The 13174-nt window shown below is 43.9% G+C and overlaps 1 protein-coding gene across 4 annotated transcripts; it reads left to right on the top strand.

Annotated features, from left to right (window-relative positions):
* Nucleotides 1–445: 445 nt before the first annotated feature.
* On the top strand, nt 446–11517 carry ZBTB24 (zinc finger and BTB domain containing 24). 4 transcript variants are annotated; one of them, XM_069598147.1, is made up of 7 exons: nt 446–635; nt 1298–2284; nt 4862–5029; nt 5735–5818; nt 6485–6568; nt 7167–7248; nt 8755–11517. In XM_069598147.1, the coding sequence occupies exons 2-7, from the start codon at nt 1327–1329 to the stop codon at nt 9473–9475; spliced, it is 2097 nt and encodes a 698-aa protein (XP_069454248.1). In that variant the 5' UTR covers nt 446–635; nt 1298–1326; the 3' UTR covers nt 9476–11517. The 4 variants fall into 4 exon arrangements, 1 of the variants encoding a protein (XP_069454248.1); XR_011258573.1 differs by having other exon boundaries at nt 474–635; nt 6405–6568; XR_011258574.1 differs by having other exon boundaries at nt 490–635; nt 5740–5818; nt 6405–6568.
* Nucleotides 11518–13174: the final 1657 nt, after the last annotated feature.

Genomic DNA, 13174 nt, shown 5'->3' on the forward strand with positions numbered 1-13174 from the left:
GTTGGCGCTGGTGTCAGCTTCTCCATTTTACAAGTAAGGTAAAGAAGGTTGAGAGGATAAGTACAGATAACTTGATCAAGTTCACTCAGCACCCAGATCTGTTTGACTGCAGCGTTCTCTTCATTCCCTTGGACTAAGGTATTGGATGTTGATGCTGATGATCACGGTGATAACGGTGAATGTAAAGGCGTTTTCATTCATTCCTCATACATTCGAGACCTGAAAGCCAGCTTCAGCATTCAAAAAGCGGAAAAGACAAAACTGACGAAGGTGTCAGTGAGCAGCTAACAGAATATAAAACTTCCCTAATTGCAGAGTGACGACACCATTACCGCCCGTTGATCCGCACTCACACCAGACACACGCTCTGCCGGGACTGTCCCTGCAGCGCCTCCAGGGATAGCAGGCCCCGCCCCGCCCCGCCCCCTGGCACCTCCTTGGATCACGTGGTCCGGCATGCGCGCAGCAGAGTCCCGCGCCGGAGCTTCCGGGTTGGCTGCGACTACGGCGGCGGCGCAGGGACGCCAGCTGCTGGCCGGGCGGAGCTGGGAGCCTGGGCGGGCCCGGCGCTGGCGTGCCCGCCAGGCAGCCAGGGGGGCGGGCGGCGATCCGGACCCTGCCGGGCGTCCAGATAGGTAGGTCTGCCACCAACCCTCTGTCGGTGGGCGCTGCACCCGTGCGCGTATCGACTCCTCTCCAGCCGCCGCTCCCCTGTCGGTCCCCAGGGGTCCAGGCTTGGCGGTGGGGGGCCTCCCTCGCGGCCGGCTTCCCGCTGGGTGGGCTCCGGGGAATCGCCAGCCAGGCGCCTTGCGCCGCGCGCGGTCGTCCGCCAGGCTGGGCAGTCTGTGCCGCCTTTCCAAAGTGAGGGCCAATGCGCCTTACGTTATTGTCCATTGCAGCCACCTCCAAATTTACATCGTACCTGTGCGTTTTCTTCTCCCTTTCCATTTTTGTTTCACAGACAAAATGGCTCCTAATATGTGAAATCGAGGCACCGTAGTTTTCATTCTCGTGTTTGTGCAACTGTGGAAAGTTAGCGCAGTGAAGGACTTTAGAGATAGTAGATCCCAATTCCTTCATTTTACAGACCAGAAAACAGACCCCGAGAGGTCACGTGGACGTCGGAAGTTCACCCCAGCTGGATAATGGTACAATAGGAATAAGAACCCCAAAGTTTTTACATAATCTTTTAAAAGTGGTAAAAAAAAAAGAGCTAACAAAAGTGAATAGTTCCTTTGGGCTGGGATTAATCTTGCTAGAGAATGTCTCCCTTTTAAACATTACTTTCTTATTTCAGGCTTAATCCTTCTTGAGCTTCTAAAGAAAATGGCACAAACATCATCAGAGCCTTCTGGGCAGCTGGTTGTACACTCAGACACACACAGTGACACTGTCCTGGCCAGTTTTGAGGATCAGAGAAAGAAAGGCTTTCTCTGTGACATTACTTTAATCGTGGAGAATGTGCATTTCCGGGCCCACAAAGCCTTGCTTGCTGCCAGTAGTGAATACTTCTCAATGATGTTTGCTGAAGAGGGGGAGATTGGCCAGTCCATTTATATGCTAGAAGGCATGGTTGCGGACACATTTGGTATCCTACTAGAATTTATCTACACTGGCTGTCTGCAGGCCAGTGAGAAAAGTACAGAACAGATCCTGGCTACGGCCCAGTTCTTAAAAGTCTATGACCTGGTAAAGGCTTACACGGACTTTCAAAATAATCATAGTTCCCCAAAGCCACCGACTTTGAACACAGCTGGTGCTCCAGTGGTGGTTATTTCTAATAAGAAAAGTGATCATCCGAAGCGAAAACGGGGAAGACCAAGGAAAGTCAACAGTTTACAGGAAGGAAAGTCAGAACTGGCAGCAGAGGAAGAAATACAACTGAGAGTGAACAATTCCGTTCAAAACAGACAGAACTTTGTGGTTAAAGAGGGAGACAGTGGTGTACTGAATGAACAGATTCCAGCAAAAGAACTGGAAGAATCTGAGCCGACTTGTGAGCAAGCTAGAGGGGAGGAGATGCCAGTTGAGAAAGATGAGAACTGTGATCCCAAGACCCAGGACTCTGGGCAGGACAGCCAGAGTCGGTGCAGCAAGCGGAGGATTCGGAGGTCTGTCAAACTGAAAGATTACAAACTTGTAGGGGATGAAGATGACCAGGTTTCAGCCAAGAGGGTCTGTGGACGGAGAAAGCGCCCCGGTGGGCCTGAGGCCCGTTGTAAAGACTGCGGCAAAGTTTTTAAGTACAATCACTTTTTAGCAATCCACCAGAGAAGCCACACAGGTAATTATGCTTTTGCAGCTTATTGGAATGTGTTTTGGAGAAGTAACAGTAATAACAGCTTTCATTTATTGTGCAACATCTATATGATGGGCATTGTAACAAAGTATGTGTTTGAATTCTCCAAACTGTCTGGTGAAATACGAAACGTTATCCCAATTGTACAGTTGAAGAGACTAGGTTGTAGAAAGCTTAAAGTACTTGCCCAGGGCATCCATGTAGTGACAGAGGTGGGATGTGAACACAAGGAACCTGATTCCAGAACCTCTCTTCTTACCTGAAGTTGTTGCTTCAAGGCTTGAATGTTCAAGAATTAAGCGCTAGCCAAAATTAACCTGCTTTATGATTCTTGAAGCTTCCTCATGTTGACCACAGTTGTGTTTTTGCTCGGATATGTCTGGACAGTTCTCTCACTCAGCCATCTGTCTGTAAATGTTGTTTGCTTTTTGATCCCTCTAGCCCAAGGCTGGCCAATAGACCCTTTTGTGAGGATGGAAATGTTCTGTATCTGTGCTGTTGTTTTTGGTGACCTCTCACTTTCATGCATTGGAGAAGGAAACGGCAACCCACTCCAGTGTTCTTGCCTGGAGAATCCCAGGGATGGGGGAGCCTGGTGGGCTGCCATCTATGGGGTCGCACAGAGTTGGACACGACTGAAGTGACTTAGCAGTAGCAGTAGCCCCAGGTGTATTTTGAGTGCTTGACATGTGGGGACTGTGACTAAGGATCTGAATATTTTAATTAAATAGCCACTATGTTGGACAGTGCAGCCCTAGGCAGAAATCCCTTCCTCCTTTGAGCTGTCTCTTATGTACCTACCTCAGTCTGCTTTTGATCAGGCAGTAGTTATATACCCTTCAGCCTAGTTGTAAGCATTAAGTATAGAGTCTGGTACTTGAGACTTCTTGTCATCAAGCAACCTGCTGCCTTAAGACCCAGCAGCATCCAGCACTGTGGTTCTCAACCTGGCCCCACTGATGCCCCAAGGCAGGGAACAGGAGACCGAAGGTCGGGGCCAGAGGCCACACCCAACCCCTGCCTTCCTCACCCTCCCCGACGGGCAGGGGGAAAGACAGGCTAGGGTCCCCACGGACAGAACGACAGTCTCCCAGGGAGCTTCTAACACCACTAGGGCCTGGGTCCCAGCCCCAGAGCTGGTTTTATTGAGCGGTGGTGTTTTTAAAAGCTCCCTGAAGATTTTAAGCACAAAAAGCCTGAGAACCCTGAAGTTGGTTCTTTGAGCAAAATAGACACTTAAGAAATATTTGCTTGTCTGTGACAGAGGCTAAAGAGTTAAATAGTTCTATAAGATTTTAAGGAAAACAACGTGTAGGCTCTTCCCTTTCCCTCAAGGTGTCCTGCAGTTATACATTAAATCACTTTAGTGTGGGGCTCTTCTCCCATTTGAGTGGATACCAGTAGATCCATACAGTATGGAAACTCATCTTTTAGTTCCAGAAAAATTTCCTGAATGTAATCCTTGCTCTCTCTGGAACTCCGCCTATTTGGATGTTGAATCTCCTGGACTCATCGTCTAACTTTATCTTTTCTCTCCTATTTTCCATTACTTTTTGCTCTACTTTCTGGGACATTTCTACTTTATCTTTCAACTTTTATTTTTCTACTTTTTTTTTTGTACTTCTGGGAACTCTTCGAAATTCTTTGTTTGTTTGTTTTTAAGTAGAATCCTCTTTTTGTTTCACAGTATAACGTCTTGCTTCTATGAGCCTCTTAATAACTTTTACTTATTTGTTATTTTTAAATGTTTTCTTTACTCTGGGAAGTGTCTGTTTTCTGCAGGTTGCTTTTTCTCTTCTCTGTTTTGTTATCTATTTCTACTGTGTCTGGTGGTTTGTGTGTTTTTTTAAACTCTTTTAATTATATGCAAGAATGGTCTGCTCATAGCTACTTGCAGCTCTGCAGGTGTGGAGAGGGCCTGTAGACATCCTGGCTGATACCTGGCATCAGGTCCTCAGTTCTTCTACTGCGGGTCCTTTGTATTCCAGGAAAAGAAGCTCCAGCGCCCACCTGGAGCCGTAGGCCTGGCTGCCAGTGTCCGGTGCAGGAGGAGGCAGAAGTTTTGGGGGTAGTCTCATCATCCCAGGTGTAAACTCTGACTCCTTGTCCCCATGGTAGTCCTATTCCACTGCTCTGGGTGACCTCTAACCCAGAGACCTCTAGTCTGGAGATCCTTTGTCTGATTTACCCTCTTCAAGAACAGTCTCCATCTTCCACTGGGGAGAAGGCCAGTCTCCTGGTTGCATGGAGACTGGATCTGTGTGTGGGGGTGGGGGTGGGGGTTGGGGGACCTAACTCCCTTTGAAACAGACTGTCATTTATTTCTTCCTCACCCCCATTTTCAGAGATAACAGATGCCACCAGCTCCTGACCTCACAAAGGCTGTCTTCAGTTAGGTTGTGTATCCGTGCTCCTCGCCGCTGGCATCACACTTGTCTGCTCCCACTTGCAAAATGTTATTGCTGATGTTGTCTCTCCTGCTAATTGTGATTTTCATTTGGGAGGGAACAAAGAGATGTGCAGATTCTTGCTCACACCATGTTTCTGGGGCTCTTCTTCCAGGGGAGCGACCTTTCAAATGTAGTGAGTGTGGAAAAGGCTTTGCCCAGAAGCACTCCCTGCAGGTCCACACCCGGATGCACACAGGCGAGCGGCCATACACCTGCACGGTGTGCAGCAAGGCTCTCACCACCAAGCACTCGCTGCTGGAGCACATGAGCCTGCACTCAGGTACGGGCCTGCGCTTGGGAGCCTGCTGCCACTGGGTGCTTGCTCCTGGGGTGGGCATTACCATGCTCTAAATGGCCTTTTCTCAGTCTCAGGTCATTCCCCATGTGGGTTCATTTAAAGACAGAATTGTGTATCTCTCAGAGTGGTGGCTCAGAGGTTAAAGCGTCTGCCTCCAATGCGGGAGACCTGGGTTCGATCCCTGGGTCGGGAAGATCCCCTGGAGAAGGAAATGGCAACCCACTCCAGTATTCTTACCTGGAGAATCCCATGGACGGAGGATCCTGGTGGGCTACAGTCCATGTGGTCGCAAAGAGTCGGACACAACTGAGCAACTTAACTTTCACTTTCAGAGTGTAGTTTAGAGTTCTGCCCAGCCTTGAGCCTTAAACTAGCATTTGTAAACTGGCTGCTGAAAGTTGAGTGTATAATCAGAATGTGTTTAAACACCAGACTTCAGAATTATTTTACTTTGGACAATGTTGGGGGGAACTTGAATTCTTTAGCGCTCCCCTAGTCTCTACCACTCCCTATTGCCTTACATGCCTTCGCACATTGATGACTCTGAAGACATTTGGGTTTGTAGACAAGTCACTTGTGTTATTTGTAGAAAATGGGGACCTGGGCCCACTGTGATACTTAATTACTTTATTAGTGAGCATTCTAGTTGTTTATAGTTTTTTGCATGTTTTGTTTTTTATTTGGCAGGACAGAAGTCTTTTACCTGTGATCAGTGTGGAAAATATTTCAGCCAGAAAAGACAACTAAAGAGCCATTACCGAGTTCATACAGGTACAATAAAGTGAGAGAAAATTTGGGTTGGTGGGGGAGAAATGCAAATACAAATTGTTTCTGAATCAATAGGTTCATGTTGTAAAAGATAAGTGAGTTTTTAGGGAAGCAATCTAAATTAGGTGTCCTTGGGTTACTCTTACCACCTTGCAATTTATATTGAATTTTTATATTACAGTTTCTGTGCCACACACAGAAACGCTACAGAATTGGTACCATTCAGGACGCCACTTGGCTAAAAGGGCGCCAGTTGATTGGTTGTTAGTTGTGTCTGGACAGAGGTGTCACCACCCCATAGCTGTCAATCCAATCTTTCTCCAGCCTGGCCCTACCCATTGTCCTTTTTTTCTTTCCTGTCAACTGATGAAAAATGAAGAGGAGATTGGGAGCATCATTTGAGATCAGTTGGCCACAGTCGCACCAGTGCTTTGAGAGATAAAGGGGATTTACACTTAGGGAGATGGAAAGGGTCCCACCTTTGTTTGGGAAGCAGTGAGTTGAGATGCATAGGAAAATATTAACTGTTACCAAAATTTAAAAATTGTTGTTGTATTAAAGTACCATATTTAAAGTGATTATTTTTCAGGGAAGTGCTTTAACACAAATCACTGAAGAAATGCAGGGACAGCATATATGCACTGACACTTTTTTTATTGTTGCGACAAGGCCACTCATTACCGGAATGCAACGACTGCCACCGCAAATTCATGGATGTGTCTCAGCTAAAGAAACATCTGCGAACACACACGGGTAAAAGTCCATCTCACCCTTTCTTGCTAGTGTATTTCGTGTTTTCAGGAGAGCAAGAACTGAAATATTCAGAATCCCTTCCTCAGGCTGTGCATATTGTGGATTGTGTCGGAACTTTATAAGTAGACTACTTTGAAAGCCCACTATCCTAGGTCGCACTATCCTGTGGGGAAATCACATCTGTGTAGGTTAGCAAGATGAAACATACTTACTGAGCACTATTCATAAATGAAACCTCACTTCATACTACAGAAAATTGAGTTGGCCAAAAAAGTCCATTTGGGTTTTTCTGTAAGTTACCCAATGGTGGACTATACAGGAGCAAATGTTTCCTCCACAGAATTACTCACCTCCTTGCTTCGGTGTTTACATGTTTGAGGGAAAGAACCACACCTTACTCTTTCTCTATGTCCTCGACACTTAGGACACAGTGCTCAGGTACACAGTAGGTGCTTGCTAAGTGCTGCATTTAGTCATTCACGCTTATTGAGGGTTCAAGTGGTATTGCCTTTGTTCTTTTTTATATTGTGAAACTGTAGGGGTGGTTTTCGCTTTTTGTTTTATCTAGAATAAAACAAACGTTTTCCCGTTTTTTTAGGTGAGAAGCCATTTACGTGTGAAATCTGTGGCAAATCTTTCACGGCAAAGAGTTCTCTTCAGACCCACATCAGGATCCATCGGTAAAGTTTCCCTCATACTTTTCTCCCATGGAGTTCTCATCCAGCCCTGGCATTCAGCAGGGTGACATCCATTACCGATACAGTGTGTGTGTTAGTCACTCGGTCATGTCTGACTCTTTGTGACCTCCCAAGGCCTATAGACCACCAGACTCCTCCGTCCATGGGATTCTCCAGGCAAGAATACTGGAGTGGGTTGCCATTTCCTTCTCTAGGGGATCTTCCTGACCCAAGGATCGAACCTGGGTCTCCTGCATTGCAGGCCGGTTCTTTACCATCTGAACTATAGAGAAGTCCCAGCCTGTGTTGTGCTTTCCCCAAAATTATTACTCTAGGAGAAATTCCTGGGCAGCTTATTATTTTGCTTTAAGAAATTCCTCATGCAGGCAAAATTAGGAAAACTGATTCTGACCAGCAAAAGTTTGAGTTATTGATGTCATTTGTTGAATTTTGATTTTGGCCTTGGGGGATGATCTAAAACGTAAATCTTCAATCAAAACTAAATTTTAAAATATTTATTTATTTATTTATTTTTGGCTGTGTTGCATCTTTGTTGCTGTGTGAGGGCTTTTCTCTAGTTTTGGCAAGCAGGAGCTACTCTCTAGCAGCAGGGGTTTGGTTGCTCTGAGGCTTGCGGGATCTTCACGGACCAGGGATTGAACCCATGTCCCCTGCATTGCAAGGCGAATTGTTAACCACTGGACCACCAAGGAAGCCCCTAAAACTAAATTAAACTTAATATTTTCTGAATAAATTTTTTTGTTCACATAACTTGTTTCCAGAATTGATTTAGTAGTTCCTCTAACACAAATATATAGGGGCTGCTCATATTTTTAATTGGAGAAGGCAATGGCACCCCACTCCAGTACTCTTGCCTGGAAAATCCCATGGACAGAGGAGCCTGGTAGGCTGTAGTCCATGGGGTCGCACAGAGTCGGGCATGACTGAGCAACTTCACTTTCACTTTTCACTTTCATGCATTGGAGAAGGCAATGGTAACCCACTCCAGTGTTCTTGCCTGAATCCCAGTGACGGGGAGCCTGGTGGGCTGCCGTCTATGGGGTCGCACAGAGTCAGACATGACTGAAGTGACTTAGCAGCAGCATATTTTTAATGTTGAAATCAATCATATATATAGTTGCTTGGCATCTAGAATCTAAAAATTGGCTGTGAGAACTAAAAACAAAAAAAGAACTTTTGTGACATGTATTAATATTTACCTTCTTATCTGAAGTACACACTGTGACCATAAAATGTTATCACATCTGACTCAGCCCCGCAGCCCCATCCTTAGACATCCTTCCCCTCCCCCATTTTTTTTTTTCTTAAGACTAGAAACTGAAGCCCTTGGCAGGTGTGATACTTGCTCCAAGTCTTTAAGTTAGTAAGAGAACCAATGACTTAAGTCTCCAAGTCAGGTTAATTTTCCTCTCCTCTGGACTGCTTCTCCCTAAATCGTCAGGAAGTAGTGAAGTCTGTTTTAAAAATAAAATGTACATTTTCTTGCAGAGGAGAAAAGCCGTATTCCTGTGCCGTGTGTGGCAAATCCTTTTCTGACTCGAGTGCCAAGAGGAGACACTGCATTCTACACACCGGCAAAAAGCCTTTCACCTGCCCTGAGTGTAACTTACAGTTTGCTCGGTTAGACAACTTAAAGGCTCACTTGAAAATCCACAGCAAAGAGAAACATGCGTCTGATGCCAGCAGTATTTCTGGCAATAATAATGCTGAAGAGGTCAGGAATATTCTTCAGCTACAGCCCTATCAACTCTCTGCCTCCGGAGAGCAGGAAATTCAGCTTCTTGTAACCGATTCCGTACATAACATCAATTTCATGCCAGGTCCTAGCCAAGGAATCAGCATCGTCACTGCAGAGAGTTCCCCGAACATGACGGCAGACCAGACTGCAAACCTCACCCTGCTCACACAGCAGCCAGAGCAACTGCAGAACTTAATTCTTTCAGCTCAACAGGAGCAAACAGAACACATCCAGAGCCTCAATATGATTGAAAGCCAGATGGAGCCCTCACAGACCGAGCCAGTGCACGTCATCACACTCTCCAAGGAGACTTTGGAACATCTGCACGCCCATCAGGAGCAAACAGGGGAGCTGCATTTAGCGAGCGCTTCAGATCCGGCTCAGCACCTGCAGCTGACGCAGGAGCCAGCTCCGCCGCCAGCCACCCACCATGTGCCCCAGCCCACGTCGCTGAGCCAGGAGCAGAGCTGACCTGTTCACAGGCTCGGCTGCTCTGTTGGTCTCTTCTCCATCAGCCCACTGTGACCAGCCTGTGTGCTTGAAGTTAGGCTTTCTGCAATGCTCACTTATGGATTCTTACAGGGAAGCAGTAGCTTGCTAAGCTAGCCGATAGCTTAATGCTTTCCATCCAAGGAGCAGGACGTGTGTATCATGTTTTATATCTAATGTTGATTTGGACTTAACATTTCAGTATTGACGAGTGGTTTTCATTTACTACATCTCTTAAAGACTTGGGTAACTTTTCTTTGAGGGCATTGTGTTAGACTTTTTCTAAGTGAGTATTAAATATTCACAGCCATAGATAACGGTCTTGCTGATCTTTCTAGTTATATTTGATTTTTTAGAACAAATGAAATCATATGTTGAATTGGGTAAAATGGTTGGTTCCCCTTCCTTATTTGTCTTAGGCAACACAGTTGCTACTACAAGTTGGGGCTGAATGTAACAGATTATGACTTTGGGGACTCTGTCCTTTTAATAACTTCCAATCCCCTAAGATAGAGGAACTTCTCAAAATTTAATCTTTGCATGTACAGTGGGCTCATCATATCATGTTTAAGATAGATTCAAAGACATAGAAACTAAGTGTCTATTTTAACTTGAAATTTACAAAGGAGGAAAGCCAAAAGGATAGGATCGTCTTTTAAATTCTGAATTCAGCTTTTCTGAAAAGCATAGATTGACGAGGTTTTTAAAAGCAGGTTGTTGGAAATTTAAAAGTGTAATTAAGGTGTGAAATTGGACAAGATGTTCATCCCAAATTCTGAACTTTTTGTCAGCATTGATATTAATCTCCATGATGAAGATAAATTCTTTCTTAATTATCCTGGAGTGTAAAATTCAGTGTAATTTGTGTTAAATATACTGGATTCTAATTGATCTCTAAAAATGTTGATCTGTGTATTGTGTCTGGTAAGTTTTTTGATAGGAACTTAGTATAACCTATTTTTATCACAAAGTAGGTTAAATCTCACAAAATAGACACATAATTTTTTAAAGTAAATTTAATTTTAAAAATACTTTTGAGCCTCAGCGTCTTAGTAAGCCAGCATTGTCTATAATAGTGTGATTTCAAATAATCGTCAGAAGGTTAAATTATGTTTTTGTCAAGTTTTCCAGCCCAGCCTATTTTATTGAGTACTTTGACCACTTTCTCTCAAGTAAACTGATAGCAGGTTATTGAGAAAAGAAGGTGGGCACGGAGGAGCCTGGTGGGCTGCCATCTATGGGGTGCACAGAGTCAGACAGGACTGAGTCAGCAGCAGTAGTGCATGTAAATTAACAGTGTTGATTGAGAGTAGCAGTAATCGCCACTAAAATTAACAGGATCTTCACATCAGTCACTTCTTTGGTTTAGAGATCTTTGATTTCCACCCGAGTCAAATAAGTTTTTGGAAAAAATTTAGAATTGTTCAGGTTGAGAGAAGATGAAAGTATTTTTCTAACATGTCTACCAAACTATAGTTGTTCTATTGTATGTAATTCAAAAAATTCTTCAATGATTTATCTTAAATGTATCAGCCAAATTATGCTAAATCAGGCCTGACTGGAAACAATTTTTATAAATACAGTTATGTCCTAAATATCATTTCAGATTCTTGACTTAGTCATTTAAACTATTTACCTTAACCTTATTGTTAAAATGCATTGTCTTTACCAGCTTTTCAAAGCCTACTGGCCCACATCTTTTTCTCCTGGAGATATGTGATATTAAAGCAGATAAATGTTTAACTACTCATTCTGGGTAGCTGGATAGTTATTAATTATTCAGGAAGTATGATCATGATCATATGACTATTTCAGAGTGAAGTTTAACTAGCTTTATGACAGTCTGCCTGTACTCTAAGAGAAATATAGTGTGAGCCACATGTATAATTTAAAATTTTCTAGTAGCCACATTAAAAACATGAAAGATGAGATTAATTTTAATAAAATCGCTATTTAATCTTAACATGTGCCAAGCTTTGCAGCATGTAAATATGAAATATTAAAATGTAATCATACTTGACAAATTCTTTTTTTCATACTATGTCTTCAAAATCTGGTGTGTATTTTATATGGGGACTGCACACTCAGTTTGGATGCTAATGTTCATGACACACTTGATCTGTCTTTAGGGTTCATACAGTTTACACTTGAAAACCTAGGTTCACATATCTAGGTTACAGATACAGGTTTTTCCCCAATAACTGAAACAAGTGTGTTTTAAAATTTGTATTAGAATTAATTAAAAATAAAACCTAGTTCCTCAGTCACAGTAGCTGCATTGTGAGCGCTTGGTAGCCACATGTTAGCTTGTGGCTCCTGGAGCACATGTTACCCGTCTCTAGCATGAGAGCCGGGCTCAGCAATAAAAATCTCTTTCGGAAGATTCTGGGTTATTTGACCAGCTGTCAAAGGGAAGTGAGAAAAGGAAAGCTTTATAAATCAAGTCTCTCTTCTATGTCCTAAATACACATTCTGTCCCTTTGAATTAAATCCTTAATTTTAAGGTTTCATTGTTTGCTTTATTTTGTCAGCCCAGGTGTGGGCACACAGGATCTTAGTTCCCCAATCAGAGATTGAACTCTTCCCCCCTTGAAACTCTCTCCCCTTGCAGTGGGAATATGGAGTCTAAGCCACTGGACCACCAGGAAAGTCCCTGAAATCCTGATTTTAAAATTCAGTGACTGCACCCAAAGGAAATGACATGGACAGAAAAATGTTTCTATTGCCTTTGAGAAGTTGTTGGCTCATTGTTTCACAACTTAGTTTGTATTAAGCTTGTGCAGTTGAAACAATTGTTTTAACAAATTGCAGTTCTTAGGGACTAGTTGAGAAGTAGTACTAGTAGAAGCCAAGTAAGTCTTCCCTGGTGGCTCAGACAGTGAAGAATCTGCCTGCAATACAGAAGACCCGGGTTCGATCCCTGGGTCGGGAAGATCCCCTGAAAGAGGGCATGGCAGGCCAGTCTTCTTGCCTAGAGAATTCCACAGACAGAGGAGCCTGGTGGGCTACAGTCAGTGGGGTCACAAAGAGTTGGACATGACTGAGTGACTAACACTATAGAACTACAGCAGAAAATTATGCTTCCAGACTGCTGAAACGACCTTATCACTTTTGCAGATGAAATCTTTGGTTTTCTCTCGGTAGAAGGCTAGCCTTGGGAAGACTTGAGCTCTTGCCATCAAAATGAGCTGTCCTTGAGCTTGGCCTGTGTGTTTCCTGAAACTCCTCTTTCTGTCTCTCATCTGTGTATTTTTCTGCATCTGGTTCTTATGCTGTGAATGTGAGCAACTGGTCACATGATGCTGAGGGATATGAGAGTCTCATTATAGATGCTTACACCTAGGTTTTCATAAGCTGGAGTAATAACAATATCTGCCTTGTTGAATCTTTACTGTAGGCCTTGAGCAAAGCCAGGTGTTTCAGGTCTATATCTTAGGACCTCTGAAACCTTTTCTATATCAGGGTGCACAGAAGGTCTCATATGGTATCCTTCAGTTAGAGGACTCCAGGCATCTCTGGCCATGATTGGCATATTAGTTTGCTAGGTAGGGCTGCTATAACAAATACTACAAACTGAGTGGACTAAATGACAAATTTATTTTCTCACAGTTCCGGAGGCTGCAAGTCTAGTATGAAGGTGTTGGACTGGTGAGGACTGGTGTCTTCTGAGGCCTCCTTGCC

Source organism: Ovis canadensis, chromosome 8 (assembly GCF_042477335.2).
Source record: "Ovis canadensis isolate MfBH-ARS-UI-01 breed Bighorn chromosome 8, ARS-UI_OviCan_v2, whole genome shotgun sequence".
Lineage (NCBI taxonomy): Eukaryota > Metazoa > Chordata > Mammalia > Artiodactyla > Bovidae > Ovis > Ovis canadensis.

Coding starts and splice junctions, on each gene's coding strand:
- ZBTB24 (XM_069598147.1), top strand. CDS start 1,327: ATGGCACAAACATCATCAGAGCCTTCTGGGCAGCTGGTTGTACACTCA. Junction 5,819..6,484: donor CCATTACCGAGTTCATACAG/GTACAATAAAGT, acceptor TGTTGCGACAAG/GCCACTCATTACCGGAATGC. Junction 6,569..7,166: donor ACATCTGCGAACACACACGG/GTAAAAGTCCAT, acceptor CCGTTTTTTTAG/GTGAGAAGCCATTTACGTGT.